The following is a 24,259-nucleotide window of genomic DNA, read 5'->3' on the forward strand; positions in this document are numbered from 1 at the left end:
TAAGATAATAAAACAATTGTGGAAATTGTTTCAAGGTTCACTTTCATTATTTCACATAACTAAATGTAAATAAGCTGTGCATTTCGTACATTGAAAAGGAAATTTTTCAACCTGAAACAAGAATTTTTTTCAAACAGACATTTGCTACAGATCTTATTCAGTGAAATATGAGGAAGCTAGCTATTTCTGATTTACTGTACAGTAATTTCCCCATGGTTCATGAATCCCTGTATCGTGCCAGTTTGTAACATCTTTGTAAATCATTCCAACAATTTTTTCCAACACCTGGAGTTCAAAATTAGTATTTCAGAGAAGTATCTCTGTATGCTGTGAACGGTTATTTGATGGACGTATCCATTACAGCAGTCCCAGTATTACAGGAAATATATCCACTCCCAGCACTGGCTTGTCAATCAAGTCCCAGTTGCACTGTGTTTATTTATAATACAGTGCATAGTACATGCAATTGCCCTGCAGTTCATTTATGAATAGACCTGTCATTCCATCATGTCTTGCTTATTTATGTCTCTTCCCTGGACGAGTATGGCCTATATATTTCATCTTCGAGAGACTGTGTAATATTTCAGAAGTTTCTTTTTTCTTATAATATCCAGCGAGATTGCAATTAACTGTGCCAAACATTGCAGGTAATTTGGAAAAATACACTTGGAAGTTGGAAGAAATACCTTTTGCCAAAGAGAGTGTTTATTTTATATGCCTTTGTAAAGTCTGATCATTGGCAAGAGGTTGCTTGTTTGTTTGTTTGTTTGTTTGTTTGTTTGTTTGTTTAAAAATCTGCTTGTTACAAGATTCATTGAGTAAGTGAGTATTGAGTATTTTTTTTCATTTGCTTTAATCAGTGTGGTGTTCAGTAATGTGAAAGATGGTTTACTATTCTCAAGTTCAGAAATATGACCAGTTAGTGCTAGTTCATGTTCAAAATCCCCCTAATGAAAAGAATTGTGACATAGTTTTATGTACATACTACATGGTAGAGAAAGATGAGTAGAAGATGCTGGTGCCTGTTTTGATCCACAGAGGTTTGTTCCTGAGAGCCCCATAGCCCCTGTTGTCCACCATTTCCTAAATGCTGTAGTCAATCACCAGGCCCAGACAGGTTTGTTTGCTTCCCTAAGACTGCTCTGAATACATCTGCTTGTTCAGGCCACCTTCCTGAATATAAACACCACCCATTGAGCAAGCAGCGTTCCCAAACTTGTGGTTGGGGCCCATGCCTCATCTTTACACTTCCCCCCTCCCTTGTATCCCAATCGATGGGAAAATATCAACCTGTGTTTGCAAAGAGTTGAAGAGCCTTTAAGGGACCACTTTTGAATAGGGATGGACAGTGCTTTTGTTCACCCCCTGGGAGGCGCTGTGCACGCCCGTAATTTTGGTAGCGTAATCCGTGATGGAGGAGGAAGAAGTGTTAACATAAGTTGGCACAATGCCTGGGACAAATGGGTGCATGGAGGAGATCAAGGGATTAGCTGTGTTTGGGGCAAGGAGGATTAGGGCTTCTGGGCAAAGCAGTTGTTGTATCATTATGTCCACCACACCAGCCAAAGAGCTCTATTTGTGTATGTGTACATGCTTACCACATCCAGGCTGACAGAAAACTTGCATAAATTTATAAGTAGAAGATGATGTAGACCAATGGGGACCTGCATATGTTGTACATGCAAATTTATGTAAAACAGATAAATCTATATCACCGGTGTGGCCATGATTGTTGATCTTGTGATTGTGTAATGACAGATGCGTTTCTGGCCATATTTTACACCATGCTGTAATTGTTGGCATCTGTGCTGCAGAACTAACCTACCTGTTTTCCTACCCCCATGGTCTTACCACCCAAAGCCATGACATTGAAGCGTCTGTGATCTGTCATGCAGTATGCGTAGTAGATCACTTTTTCCTTGTTTCACTTGTTTCTACATTTCTGTACTTTTTGCCTTCGCCATTTCAGGAAGTTGAGATGCCCCGATTCCATTCTGTTTCCAAATCCATTGCTGCAAGTTGTTCCTGCCTGTTTGGTATCACCCTTGAATGGCACATCAAATAGAAATTTGTCTTGCCGGGGGGGCCAGCAAAGTTCAGGAATCTGTCATAAACATGTACCAAAGTAAAGTTACCAAAAGAAAAATCAGACTTGTCATATTAATGGGATAATTCATGTCCCCTGTCAGTGAACCAGCTCAAAGCATCACTGAAGTACACAATTTACGCGTGTTTCACACGTAGTGGGAGCCATAAAAACTTTTGAGAAAGACCTTATTTTGGCTACAGGGTCCACTTGACTTCCCTTGGCTATCACTATCAGGTTCACCACCGTTCGTTAAGTTTATTGCGAGTTGATTGTTGGGGGAGATGTTGATCGGGAAATGTGTAGGCATGAGAACCCCAGCTGACGGGGATCGGGCTGTCATTACCAGTCAGGTGTGGCCACATGTTTTCCCCTGGCACTGTCTTACACAAGGAGGGCTTCATTTTGGGGAATCAGGGAGTCTCAAACAGAAGTTTTAAAGGTCGGGTACCAAATTAATGAAGAATTACAACCCATTTGCTGTGAAATGCTAGAAACTTACCAGAAGTGGGGTACAATACAGGTTGTAGTGGCACTTTGGAAACCCATCGAAGATGAATACAGTAGAATTAGAAAATCCAGGAGTTTTCCACAGAGTGGTTGAGTTGTGACAGCAAGGTGTTAAAATCAACATTCACAGAGACACAGAAGCCTTCAGCAAAGAACAGAAACTTGCATTATGTATCATAACATCAAATTTAACATTTAAGCATGAGGGGTTTGTGCAAGGACCTTGCTCTATGGGTTAACCTCCCCCAACAATCCACCTAAATCTGCCCTTGATACATGTACTGCGCATATTTTGTGTGTGTGTTTCTCGTAACACAGAACCTGGCTTTACATGTACATGTACATGTACTGGTACATGCTGTGACCACTGCACAGATAAATGCATGAAATGATACAGCTGTACTGCTGTGCACTTCTCAATATGGGCGTTTCGCAATAGTGCGTCTCCGAGAGTTCACAACGGGTTGGCCAATCACAGTGCGCAAAATCTGTCAACCCAGTGCGTGTTTAGAAAGGGTCGACAGATTTTGCACGTTGTGATTGGCCAACGCGTTGCAAACTCTTGGAGGTACACTATTGTGAATCGCCTGTGTTATTGGAAATCAATATTACTTTAGTGAAATTTAGGGAAAAGAATAATCGTTGGATTTATCTGAGGTTGTAAAGATTCCTTTCAATCTGTATGTTGACAAATCAGTGCAATTCTAATTTTTATTATCAGTGTATCCTCTTTACTTCTCACTCACCTAAATCTACATTGATATCAAAATTTTAACTTGCCAAAGTCCACATCAGTGTCATCTCCCTTGTGTACTTTAAATTGGCAATGTAACCATGTAGAACTTACAGAGAAAGCACAGAGAAATTGCTCCATCACAGGGCATCTTAATATCACTACCAATTTATTTTTTTCCCCTTAAACTCTCAGCAAAGCAAGAAAACAAGACCTTTTCCTAATCCCTGCCCAACTAGTTGTGTTTTCAACATGTTACCCGGGACTGAGTCGGTCCCAAGAGCTTCAACTAAAATTCCAGCTGGATCACAGAAAGCATTGCCGCTGTCAGAGAGCAGGGAAGGCTCTGACAGATAAACTATTCCATTGGCATTTTCGATTTTCATGCCCAGATGAAAGAGAAAGATCAAGATGAAAGATACATTTTTTTTTTGTTCTGGCCTTTTATAAATACATAGATTTCAAGAGGAAAAAAAAATTACGCTCCTGCCACTAACATGTTCTTTGTATGAACCGTATGAAAAACTTCATTTTCAAAGCAAAACACTTGAGTGTGTGTTTTGTGTTTGAGTGCGGGTTTTTTTTTAATGAAGAAAGGACTTTGAAAATAGCCGGTTTACTTGGATATTCAATCTGAGTATACATTTGTAAATCTAAGGGACATGAACCTCAAAACTGAAATTACTTTTTTTTTTAGTTAAGATATCTATGTCATCATGCAAAGTGTTCAGAGGTCTTTCTAAAAGAAGAATGGAGTAGTAGCATTGGACATATCAGAATTTGTTGAAATGAGAACCCCAGAATCGATCAGATCCATATTGGATACTGTGTGTACATGCCACATCTAGATTAGGAATCATGCAGACGTGTAGGTCTATCTACACACAGAAGCCTATATTTCATTTCATAGTCATATCTTATTCCCACATGTGCGTTTGAATATTTCCGAGGGTCTTCCTGCTTCATTCATTCCTCTATCAGTCTTCCATCGGTGGGTGACCTGATGCGATCCTGTTTGGTTATGATTCCTGTGAGACCCCGCCAAGCTTCTGTATGGTCAAACCTACATCCCTCCTTCAAGATGGACAGGTGTACATCCCTGTCTTGTTTTGATTCAATTGCAGCGGCATATAAAAACCCAATAAAAGCCATGATTACATTTTAAGATCTTAAAAGTTTATCTACTGACAGCATGGACATAGAAAACCATGCAATAAACTGGCCACCCTATTTCCTTATTATAGTATATGACAAACTGAAGGGCTAGGCGTATATTGATCCAGTCTTTTATCACCCTATCATAGTTCCCAACATTGGCTCAGCGCAAACACTGCCCAGGCCTGTATACAAGGATGTAACTGGTAACTGCTATGTTTGCCTTAATGATCAGCACAGTGGGTAAGGTTTGTTTGCCCTCTGTTGGGCTCTCCTTGTCTCCAGACTATAAATTTAATAATGCCTTTTTTTCCCAGAGGCAGACATTGCAGTCCGGGTGCAGCAACTGCAGATTTTGTTTCAGTTTGAGCAGAGAGATTCTCATTACATGGCCGCCACAGCCCAGGTCTGTGTCAGCAATGGAAAGATAAAACTTAAGTCAATAGACACTGGGCCCTTCATTCCTCAGTCACCCTGAACCTGATTTGACCCTTAAATTGACCTGAGTTTCCAGCCGTAAAGCTTGACCATTAGGAATTTATTCCATGAATAACCCACCCCTACCCTCCTTTTTTAATCCATTTGTTTATAAAATGTAACTTGTTTATAAAAGACCTGTTATAAGAAATAGGAAATCTGGCTGCAGGTTATTTTTGACTTGTTTTTGCAAGCATTGTAATCAAGCCAATAACATATGTCCACCCACATTTGTAAGAGTTAAAAGAAAAAAAGAGCCTCTTTCACATTTCCTCTGAAGGGCTTTTTGCTCACAAATTATAAGACCGGATTTGCAGTGTCTCATGTACATTTAATTGACGTTCACTGACTTCGTTACAGTTCAGTGTTGCATTTTTGTTTCATCTTTATTCCTTAGAATTTGCATCCATTCACCTACGGCTTTTAAGGGAGAGTTACTCATGCTGCATGTCACAGGCAGAAGGGGAATGATATAAACGGCAATAATAAAATGTAATCCCAACTCTTTCAAAATAGTATTTTTTTCCACTTCATATTACGGTGCTTTTGTTGGCATCCCTCCGCTACCCTTTCAACTTTATTTGTAAGACCTGCTAAAATGCCAGAATTGGCTTTTCCAACCATAGAAGATATCAGAGTTGAATTCAGACCTCCAAATGAGTAACACTACATACAATGTCTTGGCTTACCCAATAACAGGTTAATATTCCTTCAGATGTAAAAAAAAAAAAAACACATTCCCTCAACTACAGGCCAATAAATCTTCATTCAAGGGTTTAACTTGCTATGGCATATGTGTGGCTGCCCAGCCATTATCAAATTATATTTGGTTTCGCATTCTCCCTGAATGGAGGACCCCCTCTGGTTTTGCCAGTCTATATGACTATTTAGCCCTTTCTTTGCTGAGGGGGAGCAGTTACGGGGTAAAATGAGAAGCACCTGTACCCAGTGGGACTGATTGTTGAAATCAGAAAGATTGTGGATGGTGATTGAATGGGAAATGGACCCCTGTTAAAGCTGTCCTCTGCTGTGGCGTGTCACAAATTTCAGTGGATTTGGAACTGTGTGAGCTAGTATGCTGATCTCCGCTGAAAGCTGGACACTTTTGAGTATTGAGCAGTCAAAGATGGCACTTTGCACAGCTTTGAATTTGGAAAGACGTTTCCATATTGGAGGATTTGAAAAAGAGGGTGACGTGCCAACTTATGCATGTTGGTTTACGGCCACAGGCATATGCAATTTGGTGTTCTGGTTGAAAAGCCTGTGGAATCTCTGCATGCAGCAATAATGCATTTCTGTCTTTAGTTTGATAAGGTGTGTGCATCGTGAAAATATTTCTACATGTACACATATATTTGCAAGATTACCTCACAGTGGAAAGGACATTTCATTTGTTCTTGTCCAAAGGCCTGAACTCCTTCATTTCCCATCGCCAAGAACTTGTTCTTGGCAACCAGATATCGAGAAAAGGCTCTCTTGTGTATTTAAGTGCTCAGCAGTTGCCGGGCTGAGAGGTGTCCTGGCAACGGACATGTAAGCATGTAATTAACAAGCACAGCAGCACCAAGTGTTCAACATTACAGTGATTACGCCTAAGGACTACACGCTGCATCAGCCGGTGGTTGATCTCTTATCAAACTCCTGGTCATTCCAGTCTGCAGTGAGGGGAGAATCGAGTCGGCGTATATTATTATTGTTGTGATTTTCTTTTTCAACTGCAGAGTGATCGCCTGTAGCTCAATGAACCAGAATCCAATCAGGGCTCACATTAAACTAGGAAATTTACCTGCATAATCCAGTTAGGGCAGCATTAGCCTGTTGCCTAATCCGGTTTATGCTGAGCGGTAATCTGGTTTGCAGGAGCGTAATCCTCGCTTCTCTGATCACTTCTCCCCCATTACCACTTGATTGATGCTTCCCGCAATTCCTCGGTTCTTGTTTTGATTATGCTCCTGTTTGATGGGTGGAAGATAATATTTTCCCCTAAATTTGTGAACATGACAGGTTGTATGTGTACATACGTACATGTACTGTACATTTACTTAACACAAGGGAGTGCACCTTGGTCTGTTGGTGACATTTCTCAACTTTGGAGTGTGGTGATACAGAACACTCAAAATCAATTGATTAGGGTGGAAAAACGGAGGCTCGTGTAATGAAATTGGCTTCCTGTCTCATGATGAGTTGATGATCTGGAGATGATGGTAATGAGAGAGTGGTGGGGGAGAGATTTAGCTGCCAGCTGAGTTAGGGTTGATTGAACTTAAGCTGTTTGGTGTACTTATACATTGTGACTGGCTGTATACAGGAAGGTCCCTCGAAACAGCAAATTAAGGCCAGTAGACATTCAGCATTTGTAGGGAATGTTTCCCACACCTTTTCTGTTTTCCTGCAACACTACCACACAGTCCGTGCTTCAACCTTTCCAAAAGTTCTCTCATAACAATTAAGGTATGGGACCCTGTCTTTTAAAATGAAAAGTAGATGATACCTGAAAGCATAGGCCTATGTCTGCAATGCCATCAATTTACTGAAATGAGCTTCATTCGCCTTAAAACTTTTTCCATCCTGCAGATAGGAAACCATTTTGTTCTCGAGGGGTCTGTATTTCTGAGTGCAGAGGCTGTTTTTGTTCATCATAATCTTCAAATGATGTTAATCCCACTTTATGTTTAACATTTAAAGTTCCAATGTAAGACAGGCAAGACTTGTTGGTTGTCATAACCCATGTGATATATCTGTCCCCACGTTTAATTTTAGCTGGTGTTATTTACTAGTTTGATGTTTAACATAAGCTAATGGCATTTATGCAGATTTGTGCACACATCCATGAAAAAGAGCCTGGCATGCTGTTCCATTGTAGTTTAAGCATTACTTGGAAAGTCATTTCTCTATTTAATGAATTTTGGAACCACCTGCACATAATTCCACAGAAGTACTCTTTCAGTCCACAGCCAGGGCTGAATTTTGTACTTCTGATGTCCATAAATAGCATTCAAATGATGAATGTGGAGAGGAATATGTTATTCCGTATCAGCCTAGCAATGATATCGGAAAACGCTCTGCTCTTGCCGTGAAGAAAACCAGACCACAAGCACACAAACCAGAACACGAGCACACAACGTGTCAGTTGATGTCCTCACGATGAATTTTTAATGAAGGCATCCGGACTAAATTCAAAAGATAACCCCACCGCGGGCAATTCTTTGGACATCACAGATCAATGAATCAAGGCTTAGGGATCTGACGAGCAAACTGAACTTAGCCACGTGTTGTACAGGGCAGTATATGTGCTGGTTTAGGGCTGCCTGAGGACTCACCAGTTTGGTTCCAATCCAAGCATGGACGAGGTAAACTGCAGTGCAATCCACTTTAGTTCAAGACACAAAAGGAAGTGGTAATAAAACTGTGGAAATGTGTTCCAGGATAAAAGTACAAAGAGAACAGAGTTATGGGGGGAAAATCCAGTTATTTTGGACAACTGTTGTTCCAAGGATAGTTTTTTTCAGTGAAGGAACATTTCTCATTGTTCAACCGACTCTTACCACCAGCACAAGGACAGATTTGTTAGGAGGGGCGAGGTTGAACAGTTGTGGTTGGTATCAGGCATGTTAATAGGGTCGACCATTAACATATGCTCTGTTCATTGCTGGAGGCATTTGGTCTCTGTATAAAGTAACTTTCACACCTGAGCCACCCCCCAACAAGTCCAAGATGCCACATGTCAGCCATTCCTTTTAAAAAATCTGCCACTGCAATACTTCATAGGTTGACTTATTGAGTCATACCTTCAACACTCACAATTTGAGTCAAAAAGGAGGACTAATTGCTTATGCATGCACTGAACACTTAGTTCAAGTGTTGGACACAAGACATATCAGTTCAGCTTTGACTTAAGGCTCTGTGATATTTTGAAGACCACTCTGTCCATTTCTGGCTGTAAAACGGTTCCCCCATTCCTATTTCAGAATGTTAAAGACCCATCCACTGACTCGGAAATCTCTTGACGAGTTGGCCACAAGCAGGTCTGAATTCAGGCACACAGTGCTTGGCTGAAGAGCAAGAGAAAAATGGAATGGAGCAGTTTCTTCATTAAAATGTCAAGATTTCTTGTCGCAACGTATCAGTGTGTCCAAAGTACAAACAGATGATGTACACTGCGGCACTAGATCTCCCCTCTCTCTGATGTGCAGTGCTGAGTGCTGAATGTCAAAATGCTCGAACACTAATAATTTCCAGGGGAGCTCCTTACATTTCTTTTGAGATGTTGCTCAAGTTTTTCTGGGAGAGAGCAAGCTACTCCCTGCCAGTTCAACCCTTCACAGACCATGTTGCAGCTGCCCACTTCTTCAGCTGTATTTTGGAAACATTATTGATCTTTTTTTTTTTAAATTTTGTCTTGTGTGAAAATTCTCACAGGGAGGGATTCAGTTATCAAATTAAAAAAAACATTACTTCTGTTTGAGAGAGCACCTTCCAGCTTGATTGGAATTGACCTTGAGGTTATTCAGTTCAGCGCTGTCAGCAAGTAAATTTCAACTTGCAAATTGAGGCAGCTGAATAGATTGACTGTAAGACGAGCGTAAAAACATCAGCTGTCAGATTGGAAGATAATGAAATGGGGAGTCAGGTTGGGGCAGTGGTGCCTGCTTTGCTTGTCCGCCTCTGCTGCTTGGGTTCAAATCCTATCCAGGCTGAAATGGGGATGGGTTTTTCAGCCCTTACCCGATTCCGTGGTTTACCCTGGATTAAGATCCGCTATCTTTCCTCCCACTTCTAAAAACAGAAAGGTCCCATGTCTCCTGGCGACAGTGACTGTATGCTTTTAGGAGCCCCTCTTGGTTTTATCAGAAATATTTAAATTCTGATAGATGCACATCCCCTCAATGTAGCATTTTGGCTTTCCCTTGTATGCATTTGCTGAGAGTGGGGAAACATTTGGGTTAGAGGAAGAACGTTCCTATAGGAGACCAGTTGCTTTAAACATGGAAGTACTGACATGTTCAGAGGAGATGAAAACAGAAAAGATGTCAGTAGCCCTTATATTGTTAAGTCAGCCAAAAAAATTGCTTGCCTTTGTTGGAAAAAATCCTTTACAAATTGAAATACGTATACATGTAGGTTTTGTCTTACCATAGCTGGATGAAAACTTTAATAATCTTTTTTTCCCTTACTTTAATTGGTCACAAATTCTGCTTTCGAGTTGTGTACATTTACGGGATTTTCCAGATTTTAATAGCTGAGACCAAGTAACAGTACAAAGTAGAAAAAAGTGAAATAAAACAATGAAAAATATCTGAATGTCATCAATGTTGACATCCACACCCGTTTGCCATTCTGAAAGAAAACCTTCTCCATGTTCCCAGATTATGGATGAATTTCCCCACAAATCTTGCCTTGTATGAGGAGGATTTGGAGGATTGGAGATTACTGCCCTTGTTCTGCCCTGCACTGTACAATCTGCATCGCTGCCTTGTGAGACTCACACAGTCCCCCAAGCAACCCATTACGCGTCAGGGTGTTCAGCTCCATAAGTCGCCACATGGCAAAAGATTCAGTTTCGGGCGGGGTAATGATTTTCTGGAATTCTCTGTGGCAGGTCGATAACATTCATTTGAATACAGGTATGAAAATATAGACTGTACATTATTTGCCTTCAACAGGATAAATACTCAAGTACATACAAGCGTCATCAGACTCTGTCAGCACGCATGTACACAACTTTAAACGCTGGGTACACAAGAAATTTGCTTTCCGTTAATAATTGAATGCATATGATAATCAATCCAGTACAACATACAACAAGTAAACATCAGGGGCTTAATAGCAGGAGGACATTTTGTTTTCTTAAGGTAGAAACTCATTGGAATTGTTCTTACAGCTTGAAACGCAATAAAGGTAAATTTGTAGCTGGGGGTGTGAAATAGGGGTGGGGGGCACATGCACGTTCTAGTTACTTTTAAAACTGCATGTTGTTGTTAAACTGTTCTCTCGAATGACCAATCAGATGCATGCATCAGACACTGTGTGTCCCCGCTGACATCCTGGAGTAATTTTATTCTGCGTTTTTAAATGTGCATGTGCTTTGCAACTGATGCTGTACAGTGTATACCAGCATCCTTACACACATGTAGGTTGCCTACTCAGTCAGAACTGACTCGTTCGAAATTGGTACCAGCACAATTTCTGTATGCCTGCACAAGCTGACTGCAGAATGGTCTCTCACAGGCAGTAATTTTTAGGGAAATTGTAGAAAGGCACAATGTACATGTTTTATTGTCCCTCAGCGTTTTATACCGGCCATATTGCAACTTTTAAAAGTTCTTTCAAGGTTTTTGTATGTTCGTGACATATAAGTTCAACAGATTGGTTGCATAGACCATGTGCAGCTGTCTGAAAAATAAGAGACCAAAGTCTGTCTGAAAAGCATTCTTACATGTAGGTTTAAACTATTATAACTATTGAAATATAACTATTGAAAGAGAGCCATTTCCAAAGATATTTGAGTGACACAGTTCTGGAAATTTCCATGAATCCAAGGAGATGCATTTGGTATGCATATTGTGTGCCTGAGATGTGAATACATTTGTCAATATCTTGCTTATCAGAGACACATGACATGCATCTGTGTGCATATGACCTGCATTCTAATTTGACACAGCTTCTCTTGACCCATGTTGTGGGACAGAGAGATATTGTGTATTTTCTTGATACGTTCGGTACTCATGAAATTGAAACTTACTGAGGTTAGTTTTTTAAAACAAGTCTTAATATATTGGGCAACATAAGTAAATTATTTGTGTGATTAAAAATCAGATGTGTGTCAGTTTAATGTGGTTGTTAAAAGTCCCCCCCCCAAAAAAAATGGAAAGTTTCCCAAAATTTCAAAATTGCAGAGAATGTTTGTCCTCGCACATCAAAATGAAAATTATGGAGAAAAAATAAACAAAATCCATCAAGCTTTTGGATTTGCAAAGGCTAGACACAGCCTGAAGACATTCACAAATTTATCAATGACTGATTGGCAACAGAAGTTATGACAATGTCTGTCGTCAGGTATTTTGCCCAGCAACCACTCCTGATTTTGCGGCTGTGAATTTCTGATTAATAAATGGCATGCCCCAACACGCTTGCAGTGTGTGCCTAATGGTGAATATCTTTTATAGCTTTAGCCTGTACATTATGATCAATATCATGCCTGGATACAACATACTTTATGTACTGATTAAAGATCAAAGAAAATGTATTTCTGTGCCTAAGTTATGCACAGTAATTACAATCGTTGTTTTGTTTCACTTCCACATGTATGTTACGTTTATGCACAATTTATATACTTACAATATACATGTAAATCTCATTATGTTACGTTTATGCGCCGTCTATATTTTTACATATATCTCTAATTTTTGAAAACTCTGTTTGGAAAGGTTCCTGGTATAGTTTTATACTTTGAGTACTTCTCTAAGGTAATAGTTTAGGGCCTATCATATTCAGGATTGGTAATAATTTAGCAATGCCATCACATCCATTTATTCTAGTGGTGCATTATTCATTCTGTAACCCGCTGATGCTAGATCTAATTCTCACTTTACAAATGAATTTTTAAGGCATCGTATTCTTTCCTGAATCCAGTCCCCCTGACCTTTTGCCAATACCTCGAGGCTTGAACGCTAACTGAGCCACATTAAGTTCACATCCCTGGGAAAGGAGATCATCCGCTTTGCTCTTAATCCCACCCAGAAATAATCCTCCAGAGAAAGGTCCTTTCAGCACCCTGTCAATACTTCTCCTTGTGCTGTCCAGTTTAGCCAGGGCTGTGCTAATGTTTAAGCTTGCGTTTGTTAATCTTCTGAAATTCTGCTTAAAAACGTTGTGCTGAACATTTCCTCCTTCCAAATTCTCCTAATGAGGTAAGCAGAAGATGTGACAATGCAGGAGACTTTTAAGGATTATGCCAATAATAGGATGGTTGAGGTTGTTGGTTTACAGTGAGAATCTGCTGTGTATTTGCTGTGGTAGCACATAGAAGTAAAAATAAATGAGTCAGTCTAGTACATGTATATGAAGGGCATTGCCAGGAATTCTGCAATATTCAGAAATTTATCATTCACGTATGCAAAACCATTCAGAGAGGAAGGCGGTATCCCGAGTTCATCAGTCAGTGCAAATACCCCGCTGCTTGAGTTGTCCGCCGTGATCTTCCTTCTTTGCACTTTTTTTTTTCTCGAGTCAGAAGCACTTTTCCTCAGCCCTCGTACACCGTGAAAAGAAATCACAACACAAGATTGTTTGAACGGCCGCCCTCAGGAATTTTTACACTCACCCCCTTGGCGATTGCCAAAAAAAGTAAAGGAAGAATAAAATGGGGGGGGGACTGATCGATGCTGATGAACTTTCAGGCCATTCCTGTTGAGGATGCAACTATTTCAGCTTTGTTGGATAGCTGTATTAACTGTCAAAGTGACAAGTTGATTTTTGTGTAATGGCAGAAGCATTCTCTGACTAACAACCTTGTTTGTGACAGCTGTGGTAGCATTTGATTCATAAACTCAATCTGGTGTGCCTGGAATAGCGTTGAGGGGCTCTGACTTGGGCACTGAAAAAGAGAAAATAAATGGCCATAAATAGAATGCCATTGCTTCAGCCTACTTAAGATGTTTTTTCCTTAGCATAAAAACAGGCCTACACTTCTCTTTAAGAGTTACACAGATGGCACCGGGATGACTTTGACGGCAGAATCTTTAACAATGTTACTTGAGCATTGGCTTGGGAGCAGAATTGTTTGCAGGTGTATTTTTGTTGGTCAACAATTGTCAAACAAACAAATTAACAATTTTTAATTTCACCTTTGACCATCATTGAATTCTTGATATCTTACAAATTACCATTTCAAGTCATCAACAGAGTCCTGGTCTATTGTCATCAGTGGCTTTGCTCTTGATTGAGTGGCATCTACTGTGAAAAAAAATCCCTTCAAAAATTTTGTTGGACCTTTAACTTTACGATATCTGCAAGTGTGGCATTTAATTTTGATAAACCATGCTCAAAATCCTAGTCTCTGATACTTCCCAATCCATCAGTGCACAGTTTTATGACGAGTCTTCCCCTGTATGTTGACACGCACGGGCTACCGGCTAATTGTCGATTCCCCGCATACATGTGTGTGTACACGCGATCACGCTTTACGTGCAATCCGTCCTTTATTATTATAACAAAGGCACACAGTGTGCAATTCCCCGCCGAGATGCGGGAGCCCGGTCTTGCGCTGCCATCGGACATGAGACGGTTTCGTGTCATCGGCATGCTTGATGGGCTGACATGTTTAAAGAAACATGGGACTATGCTTCTCCTCGGTGTGAACGCTTTGGTTTGAAGGATGGCTCGGCTGAGGCTTTGTTGAGGTGGTGAGTGTAGCTCAGCTGAATGTTGGAGGAGATGGGAGCTCAGTGGTGGTGATAGATTACAAAAAAAGACCATCAGTGCATCTCATACAAAGATGACAGGATAAAATAGACATAATGTAGGCATGCACTTCAAGTAGTAGGAGATGGTGACTCTTACATTGTATGTGTCTTGTTAATATCAAAGAAGAACGTACTAATACTTATAAATAAAAGAAAAGAATTTTTGAAACAAAACACCCACAAAATCATTCATGTCTCTTTAGTGTTCAAATACTCTGAGCATTTACATTTTTGTGAAACAGTTTTTGTTTTCAGAAAAATTACAAAGACCCATATGAACTTAAAACAGGGTTCAATGATTCTTCAGAAGAAATATGCAGTAATAACATTTCCATACTCTTGTTTCAGTACGTCATTGATCAGTGCGTAACTGTTCTGACAACATGCCTCATATGCCTCTCACATCAGTTAAGACTGCCTGCCTGCATTACATGTCTGCATTCCCTATCTCCCCTCTACCTTGTAATCTATTCCACCTGATTCCCGTCCCGTTAATGCAATTCAGCCGTGCTGGAATATCTACCGATTTGTACGCACTTTTGCCTTCCATGCTTGAACGTGTCTGCATTCTCCCTTCCTTCTCTCTCTCTTTCTCTCCCTCCCCTGCACAGCTAAACGTCAGGTTTTGTGTGGGGGGGATGTACCCAGAGGGTATACGTGTGCCCTTCTCAATCCATTAGTGACAAGTTTGGTTGTGCTTGTATCTGCAGGATTTCTCCAATGTCTTAGGGCTACAAACTTAACCCCCCCCCCCACACACACACGCATGGTGTTCTTATGTCCACCCACTCTCTAGACTTTTCCATGTCTTGATGTATGCAGGACTGCAGACCGAGGAGCTCAGGGGAATTTCTGCAGACATATGCAGGAAATGTTCAGCTAGTGATATGCACATGTAGCTCAATCCATGACAGTTTTGCGTATATTTTACATCTCATTTGTGTATTTGATTCTCAGGTGCGGTTTCTTAAAAGACAAGCATTAACGTCATGTCAACCCATTTGGTGATGCAAACAACGACGAAACAAAAACAAACTCAAGACTGTCATTTCTCAACTTCTGGCCCAGAAGGTTTAATTAAGTAACCCCAGTGCTTACCATTGTAGACAAGTATGTGTTACACATGTATATGTACTTTACAGCCACCTTGGTCAGTTCTACAGTTTATTATTTATTTACTTATGGTTTTATTTATACAGGGTGGCCATGTCAGTTACAAACCCCTTTCAATAAGGGCCTGATGCAATGAAAATTGAGACTTAAAACATTGAATTTCATTAATACCACTAAAATTTGAATACGTAACACTATTCTGATTTTAAAATAATGAAATACAGGAGCTGTAAAAACGTGTCCCCGAAAAAAAGAATGGAGACAAGACAGGGGGGACACAATGAATAAAAATACAATTCAAATAACACAAGCTGATGATAAGACTACCAGGACAGATCAGTGCATTCATCAACTAAGAGAGCACGAGCTATTATGGGTGATTTTCTTTGTACCCAACATATGCTAAGGCTTCAACACTCACACTTTTGATTCAAACCCATGAACAGCTTAGGAACAAGTAAATTGAAATCAAATTTACAAGTAGCAAGGGGACTTTCGGCTGTAAACGTCAACCAGAAGCAAACCCCGAAGTACATTTTCATTTTTGTTTTGTTCAGGAACATTTTCTTTCGTGAGATAATTCACAACTTCTTGAGTGAAAGAACTAATTTGTTGTTACCTCAACAGTTAATTTTTCACAGATGCGATTCATAACAGTTCTGTCACATGTAATTCAGCTAGTAGTGATGGAAGTAAACACTTAATTCTAATTTATTTGATCTAATCTATCTGATTTGATTTATCAAACTGAAATCCACTCAAGCCACACACTGAGCCTGTTTGTCCACTGTTAGCCCCTTTATTTACACACACACACATACATACAGAAACCAGTGAGAGAAAATTCAAATGAAAGAGCAAAAAGTGATCCTTTTCGTTGGCAGGCAAAGGGAATGCGCAAGATTTCCAGGCGAGTTTTAATTGATTCGCACGTACTCCTCTGTAGCCTGCAGCAAAGCAGTCTCAAGCGAGGGAGCCCTACTGTAGGTAGCGGACAGCCACGGTCAGGGGAACAAGAAAGCTGTCAGATTATGGCCTGAAGCAATACCCGTGTGTTGCGAATTCTGCTTGTTCTTCAGCCAAAATAAGAAAAAACCTCAAAACTGTTTTTAGGATTCTATCAGCATTTTTTCCCAGTCCCAAACTCTCACATTTTTTTTTCTGTTTGGTTATTTTTGGTTCGTTTGATGCAAAATTAATTTGTTCACTGACTTTGAAAGTTGTTCCAAACACAAGTCTAATTACAGTCTTGATGAGTTGTTAAAGTGAAGTCTTTTAATTGTTTTTCTTTAGACAAAATCGATGTGTAAAATCCTTGCATACATTTCCTATGCACAATTGGGAAATTAATTGAATTCAGCATATAAATAATACGCATGTAGATTGTGTTGTAAATAATAACAGATGTCCTTGACACTAACAAGAATAATGATTATTGTATTATGACTTTCCCCTTTTTCTTTTTCTTTTTTCACTTGTCTTTTCTCTTAACATAAGAAACCTTGTTGACTTCTTGATGCATTGCATGCTTTGCATTGCCAACCCAATCTCCAAGTTGTAATTTCCTCTGCTTCCACCGGACGGCGTATTTTTAACATGTACATGTATAATGTGCAAGGGGAAAGATTGTCAAAATCCCCCATTTAACCTTGCTGCAGGTGTTTTCTTATTTTTAGGTGTAGCCACAATATTATTATCCTTGGATGTTGATGATAGTGGGGAGGGCTTCCTGTCATTCCAGGCAGCAGCCTGTATTGTCACTTGCTCGTGTCTCCCCCCCCCCGCCACCCAATCCATTCTGCTGTTTCTTCCCTCCCTCCCTTGTTCACACCGTGCCTCATGGCCTTGACTTCCGTGGAGATTGAACAGCGCTGAGCAGGTTGGGCGCGCACATTGCTGTTTGGAAATTGCTTCATGTGTCATACCAGCATTGAGCACATGCACTTCTATGTGCACACGAAGCCAGTCCTGGTGTAATGCGGGGCAGGCGCATGTATTATATTCATGTTGGGGCCCATGTGCATGTATAAGGCCTACATGAACATGTAGTAAATCTTTGATGTGAAGTGTCCTGGTGCTGTACGAATTTCATGCTGTTTTCAGGCATGCCAAAATAATTCACTTGTTTGATGTATTTGCAATGAGTCTCAATGTAACTTCTCACAACAAGCAATTTTCATACCTCTCCTAACATGCAACGTAGTTGGCATTACACATACACAGATCCTCCCACACGTACATGTAGTTGTATCACACCTGTCTGCTTTAGAAGCATTATACATGTACATGTATCAGTCACTTGACTGACAATTTGATTGAATTGTACCGAGAATGCAATTTAGTGATATTCAATTAAACATCGGTGCAGAATGCCTGGTGTCTGGTTTGGCAGGAACTCTACATGGGATGTGAATATATGTATATTTGATACGGCGCAATTGCTTGCTGATATCGTGTACATGTGCATGCATTGAAGTTCTTTTAACCAATGTTTTGGTCTCTGCAATTAATATTTAACAAATGAATTCATTTTCTTTAAAACCATTGCGAACCATGTCTGAAGGCATTTTAGACATATTTCAGTTGCTTTCATTGTTCCGGTTTTCCTAGTTTAATATTGGCTTTTACACAATGATTTTAGCCCCCCCCTTATACTGTGCAGTAGCTGTCCCATTGATGTATACTGCCTTTCCATTTTTTGGCACTAATGGGGAAGTAAGTGGACCTTCATGTCTAGAGAAATTGATTAATTTTCCATCAAACTGGGTCCGTTTTTTTTAGATATGAGGGGTTTTTTTTCAAGTCCTCCAAGGGCTCAATTTGATTTAAGAGGAGAAAAAGGGGGGAATGCATCAGTTAGGGAAAATGGACGTAAGCTACATCAGGGGAAATTGGAAACTGAATTCAGATATTTTTTCCCCTAAAAGTCTTTTTACAGTGTTTTGAGTGGGCTTAAGTTGACTTTGTTCCAGCAAACCAACAAGCATTTTAGTTACAGGCCAATAATCCCCGGTTTCTTCAAGTACTGTGTTGTGAGGTTTTCATCTTTTTTTTCTAAAAATAAACTTCACTCTCTCAACTCTATTTTGCTGTTCACTCTTACGAAAATATGCGAACATAGTGGATCATGTCTGATCCAATGTGTGGATGTGTCTTATCTAAATAATCTCAGGCAGTGCACACATGTAGAACATGGCGTGCACTCTGATTTACAGCTGCATTAGAAAATACAGACAACACCTAAAAGGCAAAGCTATTTGCCTACGTTTGTCTGGAGTTTACGTTATCTCCGCACAGCATCACACAGTGATGTGTCAGTCCTATCACAATGGCAGATTTGGTCGCGTGCTCAAGGTCTGTTGTTGGTCAGACAAGAGGACAGGCGATGAAGAGTATGCCAATCTCCTGGGCCCAGTTTTGTGGGACGGCTTTGAAGCACAGAAATGTGCTAATTCACAGAAACTCCTTGCTTGGCGAAATAAAAAGGGTTTACCATCCAAAATGCCATGGGATGCACACTGCTAGCATCTGGTTCACAGTGACTCTTGCTTTGCACATAAGTCCCTGAGCCACTCTGTCTTCTGTCTGTGGAATTGAGCTTTGATTGTAATCCTGCTGCCTCCGTAGACCTACATGTATATGAACAGACTGGAACACTAATTGGTCATTCCCTGTGTGAAGTTTTGATGCCCCCCCCGCAGACATTTTTAATTCAAGCGCAGATTTGTAGAACATGATAAAAAAAGATAGATTGAATTCCAAATCAGGTTCATGTACCCTACATGCATTGTGTAAGTAAAATGTTGGCAAATAACATATAGCCTGTTTTCCTGTCTTGTAATTTTGTATCTGCAGCACATGTGTTTGACTTACACTAAGCAAAACCAAGCACTCATTTACTGATTGTGTGTTCTGCATCTTTGTATCAACTTAATTGATGCATCATTTTAGAATACACACGCGGATTCATGTAGGTCTATGCCTACGAAAGCCTCTCAAAACTTGACGTTTTTCCATTGGTTTGTGCACAAACATGGATGTGCCTAGCAGGATTCACTGTACACATTGAATTTAGCGCTTTAGTAGTTATATATACATGTTGTTCAGTATGCTGCATCACTGTCAAGCATTGAGGAGCTTGCTACTGACTTAAGACCAATGCTGCGATTCCATGTTACACTTGTGTCGCTATGTCTCATGTTTTATTTTCATGTTAATACTTCAAAATACCTCAGCTATACAAAGGTCCACTGACAAGTTTCTCATGGATTGATCAATATCCCCTCACTCAGAATTTTTTCATCATACCTCCATAAATGAATGAACGTAACCTTATTTGCTTAATTGTTTTTTCCTACATTTATTATTTTTAATGTCTTTGGGTCCAGCTCATTGATGGAACTGATTATTGGGAACCTATTTGTGCTCTACCATATCCTGCTCAGTCACTTTACTTGGATTTTTCCTTTCCAATGCGATAACTCGGCAGTCTGCGGCATTATCACATCCATTTCCAGCATCTCAAACATTGGGTATTGATCATTTCTTTGACCCAGTGCATGGTAGCAGGAACACTCCGGTATTCATCCCATTCAAAGCACTTAGAGGGGGGTTCCAGACACATCCTCCTTGAAATGTCAAATGCTTGCCCACCGTGTAACCCACATTCCCCGTTAATCCCTAACCTGCTTTTGCTCTTCCCCTCTTGTTCTAATCTGCCTTTTTTTCCATCTTTTGGTTGCCTTCCCCAGGTACGGACATTGTTCGTCAGTGGATTGCCCATGGATGCAACACCGCGGGAGCTGTACCTTCTGTTCAGAGCGTATCAGGTACGTAATGACGTGTGTAATTGGCCCTCTTGTCTCGGGCATGGAGCCGTAATTTGTGCCCCTGTTAAGACTAGGCAGGGTTCCTCCCAGAGGGATCTCTGAGGCCCGTGACAGGTAACAGGATGTGGAGCAGATCAAGTGGCCCGGTTTGCAATTTTAAGCTGTCCATAGTCTTTGTGGCTGCTTGCCTTGCATTTGTGTATATATTTTTGATTAACATCACACCGAGTTCACTGCCCATACCTTGTTCATTTCTTGGAAATGGAAATGATTTTGCCTGTTTAGTATTGATATAGTTTGAAGAAGCTACTTTGTCAGAGATGTTCTTTGGAACATAGAAGTTCCAACAAAAATAAAAACAGGGCTTCCCCCTCTCCTCCAAAACGTTTTTGCCTTTCTCTCTCATAAACATGATAAATCTAAGAATAGCTTTTCGATAACATGCTGGCATCATCGTATCCCCACTTCTGTGAAAAAGTGTCTTTTTATTGTGTCGGTACCCTCCTGTGTCCAACAAAATTCAGTGACACCACAAGTGTGGAAACCCTCTGTTTCGAAAAACACAGCATCTAAGACTTTCATTTTTTCTCTTCTGATCCTCATAACCAAATAGTAACTGCTCCATGATGATGTACGTACCTGTACACGTATTTCATAGTTCCCGTGCGTGTACACGTACATGTTGATACACACCTTTTTAGAGAAGTGTAATGCTATATGTAACATTGAAGTCTTTCATTGCGAATTCATGTGCAAAAATGTCATGCCAAGCCAATTGCCTCTAGCATTCTATATGTGGACCCAAAACTGAGAAGCCCTCTCTTGACCATACTTTTTCCTCTACCACGCAAAAGATCAACTTGTCAAAAGCTTTCCATTCTGTTTGACTCCATTCAAAATTTTCCCCTGCAGAGAAGTATCCTGCTCCAAAATGAGTATCAGTTACTGTCTTAAGTTTCAGCCACTTTACACGGAAAGAATCTCAGATGAAAAGCAAAAGCTGTGCCTCTATTTATGATGAGCGAAATTCATCTGATGGTGTGAACGGATTACAAAAGGGGACCTATTTTTTGAATTCACGGGCTCAATTTTCCAAATGGTGACACCAGAGTACAGTATTTATATATTCAAATTGGAGTTTCTGCCATTCAATTGTCAAGACGTGGATTTGCAACAATCGGCTTGTGAATAATGGTGGGTGCTTTAGTACCATTATAGATGCTGATGTGAGCACTCAGCTTTTTAATAAATTGAGATACTTCAAGCCTTAATGCAGATGTTAGTTGCAGTCAAGTGCATAATTATAAAGTACTCATGTCAGAATGAGTGGAGCAGTATTTCATCAAACTGGTTATGTGATGTGTAATTACATTGATGGAGTTTTGTGCATGTGGGAAGAAAGGGTTACTTTTTGCTCTTGTATGTTAAAGCTTTTGATTTGGGAGGATATAGCAAAAGCAAGCAAACGTCAATACATTCCAAAACTCCTTGCACGACAAGCTGGGGAAGATTAATATGGTTTCGAGCAAATAAATCAAGAGTGGAGTAGAGTTTGCATACAAGGGGAAATAGTGTGTAGATAAAGCAAGTCTGATGGGCTGTACTGCCTAAAAGCCTGACAGGAACGTATGCATTTCTGTGAATGCTCTGTTTAGTATTAGTCTTTGGCGCTGACTTTTGTTTGCCATTAGCTCAATCACTGTCTGTCTGTCGCTCCTCTTCCCACACATCACCCACTTAGATTCACCAGGAACAGCATCTGCATTTGTTTGTAGGACCCCCTTCTGATATGTCCTCATAAGGAGAAGCGCTGTATGCCGCAACTTCAGAAAACCCTTTTTTCATTCTCAGTTGCCTCCGTCATAATTTAAGATGGTTAAATTTATCCGCGATTGCTTATGGCTTCAACTCCGTATTCGTAGAGCTCCAGGTCTGCATTCTGAAATTCAATTTAGGCACTGCGGCGGACGACATGGGTGTTATTGTAGGGAGCGGTGCCGTTCGTGCCGACGATTACATTCAGCCGCATTTGTTTCCAGCGATTAAGGTTCGGAGAACGATAACAGGGCTGAAAGCATGGGGAGAGAAGGGCATGTTTGTATTTTGGCCGTTTGAAGCGCACGCTATCAAAATCAAGAAACCAAGGGGGAAGGAAGACTCATGCTTAGTTCAGAAAGAATGGTTCACGAAGGTCCCTTCTGCAAAGGTGTTTTCGTAACATTTGAGTGGAGAGGCAAGGATGTGCCAGTCGTGTTGTGTATACAGTTTTGTTTTTCCTATTTCTCCGTATTCTTATTTTCAACTGTCAAAACATGTCAGTGGATGATGTTGGGTGCTCAAATTTTACATTTTTAACATCCAGCTGGTTGTGCATACAATCTCATTTCTTAAAGTCTCGGTTTGGAGCTTGTTCCTTCAACATATTTACTGCAGAAATTCAATCAGTATCCAAACTTCTTAAGGTCTGTCCATGAAGATATCACTTTTCATCTCCTGCCCTTTCAAAGATGCATCTCTACTAATGACAGAGTATGGAAGTTTATCTGTTAACCATTATTAACAGTCACACCTGTTTTAAATGAGCCCTTGGCATGAAGGAGCCCACTACGGGATTCACTCTCATCTGGGGTATGGTTATGCATTTTTAAAATCCAATCACCAGGGGCAGGTGCACACGGGCAGTGAATCTGTGACTTGTGTTGTACGAATCGTCTCTTCCCAACCCCCTTTATTGGCGTCGTTCAGAAATCGCCCTGTCATCACCCCATGTCATTAAAGCTTTTGCTGCACTAGGGGCCTAATTACGTTCACTGAATATGGTGCAAAAGCGTGGAGCACTTTTTTTTTAAGACACCAGCAGAATCAAATTAAATGTGCCTGAGCATTAAATGAGGGTAATAATGCAGACCATGTGTACATAGAAAGTCCATTCGTATTCTGATCAAAATTCAAGAACTGATCTCGTTAGTGTTCTTGTTGATTGGAGATGAAAGTGGGGGTTGATATGATGGATGGTCAAATTCTAAGAATTATTTTTCCATTACCGTTCCCAACTTACGATATGTGATGGACAAAGGAAGAATGTAGATGTAACTCTGCACCAATTTCTCTGGGAACTATGCAATCACTCTGCCAAACAATCTGAGCAAGTAAGGAAAATGATTTAAACCAGGCAAGTACCACTACTATTCATCCGTTAAATTTTGAAATGGTAATTTTGCAAATCCTCTCACTGCATTCCCCGTGGGAACAAAAAGTAGCCATTCCAAAGAAGCAACTGTTAGAGTTTCTGCTGTGACTGATATTTTTCCTTAAAAGCCTTCCTCCCAACGTCATCCAGAAAGAACCTCCAGTTTATTTTGTGATCAGTTCCCTAGCCTCCCTCTCCAGCCATTTGTATTAACAGAGGCAAACCCACACAAAGGGTGAATAGACAGCTCAACTCCCCTGTGGTTCCCCCTCCCCCATTTTAAAAATCGTTGCTTCTTGTGTGGACTGCTTCAAAATGTATTCACTTTTGTCATTCAGGGACTGAAATTTTGGAGACAGAATCAAGTGAATGGCATTGGCTGTACACAAATGGCTCTCGTTGAATGCATGCATCCAGATGCATGAGCATGGCCATGAGCTGCTCTCCAACCAGTCCGGTTGTCTTGTGAATGAATGAAACAGAATTGACAGCAGGATTCTGCTTTCCTTCTCGACTGTATTTTTGGAGGGGTTTGTATTGCCGTTCGTTGGCTCCCTGAGGCAGTTCAAGTAATTGGAAAGTCTCTGTTTTCAGTGCAAACTTAGCCTCACTATTTGGATAGTGATCGTCACATCCTGCTGAAGCGAACTGCACTCACGGATTATTTACAGCTTTTTGTTTTGCTTTCTTGTGGGAACGAGA

At 40.4% G+C, this 24,259-nt stretch overlaps 1 protein-coding gene across 5 annotated transcripts in view; it reads left to right on the forward strand.

Annotated features, from left to right (window-relative positions):
- Positions 1-24,259, forward strand: part of LOC110984191 (protein couch potato-like) — a 112,955-nt gene that overhangs the window by 65,443 nt on the left and 23,253 nt on the right. For all 5 annotated transcript variants that reach the window (XM_087139670.1, XM_087139671.1, XM_022244116.2 and 2 more), the window contains one exon: positions 20,290-20,367. In XM_087139670.1, the coding sequence (XP_086995796.1) occupies positions 20,290-20,367 (78 nt within the window). The remainder of the gene's footprint in view (positions 1-20,289; positions 20,368-24,259) is intronic.

The sequence above is a fragment of the Acanthaster planci genome, linkage group LG08 (assembly GCF_054643075.1).
Source record: "Acanthaster planci isolate LZ-2023a linkage group LG08, COTS_SCS, whole genome shotgun sequence".
In the NCBI taxonomy this organism is placed as follows: Eukaryota; Metazoa; Echinodermata; class Asteroidea; order Valvatida; family Acanthasteridae; genus Acanthaster; species Acanthaster planci.